The sequence below is a fragment of the Oryzias melastigma genome, unplaced genomic scaffold (genome assembly GCF_002922805.2).
Source record: "Oryzias melastigma strain HK-1 unplaced genomic scaffold, ASM292280v2 sc00343, whole genome shotgun sequence".
Classification (NCBI taxonomy): domain Eukaryota; kingdom Metazoa; phylum Chordata; class Actinopteri; order Beloniformes; family Adrianichthyidae; genus Oryzias; species Oryzias melastigma.
The window spans coordinates 110,538-111,353 of NW_023416941.1; the positions used below are offsets into that span (position 1 = coordinate 110,538).

Genomic DNA, 816 nt, shown 5'->3' on the forward strand with positions numbered 1-816 from the left:
TCTGTTGGCTCAGCTGTTGGACAGGACAAGTTAAGAAAAAAAATGGGAGGGGTTCCTGTTTATGTGAAGGATAAAGGCTCCAGGGCAAAGTCAGAAGTGAAAGTGAAGTGCAGAGACGGTTTAAAGTCAGAGTTCGACAAAAGAAACATTTTTGCACGATAAAGCAGCAAAATTTTTTCTAGTTTTTCTTCCTCAGACATGGCTGGTAAGTGTTTTTTTTTCCCCTGTTTTCTGCAGGAATTGATAGAAATTTGAGAAGTACATTATTATAGAATAACATTTAAGAAAAGACAACAAGGCAGAGCCTCAGCCTGAAAGAAAAGAGTTCAAGAGTATGTGTGATGCTTTTGCTCTGGTCAGAGTCAATAAAATTAATGTTTTTTTCCATTTCAACTAAGTACATTAACTTACTTTTTAAATTAAAATGTACATTTGAAAGTTAATAATATGAATATTCGCAGATTAAAGAAGAATTAAAGACAAACAATCATTTTAAATTTAGAATATCATATATCTTATATCTTTTCAATTGTGGATGGTTTATAATATATGCCGGTCTCCAATAAACGCCAAGTCTAAGAGGTGCTCATTACTTTAGTCTCTAAGTGTGTAGGTCTCTCTGGCCAGGCTCTTTTGAGAGGAATGCTCAGAAATGCGTGCATAGATCAAAATGCCACTTTGGGGTTGTTTATAGTAAGGAATGAACTTTATTATCCGCTTAAAAGTTAAAAAATATATTTTCGGCAAGGTAAAAGCCCCTTAACAGTGTGAAGACTAAGCAACATTCAGACTAGCTGCGTTTCCACTACACATATG

At 34.7% G+C, this 816-nt stretch overlaps 1 protein-coding gene across 1 annotated transcript in view; it reads left to right on the top strand.

Moving 5' to 3' along the window:
* The first annotated feature begins 110 nt into the window (after positions 1-110).
* LOC118598335 (GTPase IMAP family member 7-like) overlaps positions 111-816 on the top strand; it is a 4,135-nt gene continuing 3,429 nt past the window's right edge. The window contains exon 1 of the mRNA XM_036210979.1: positions 111-205. Within this exon, the coding sequence (XP_036066872.1) occupies positions 199-205 (7 nt within the window). The 5' untranslated portion in view covers positions 111-198. The remainder of the gene's footprint in view (positions 206-816) is intronic.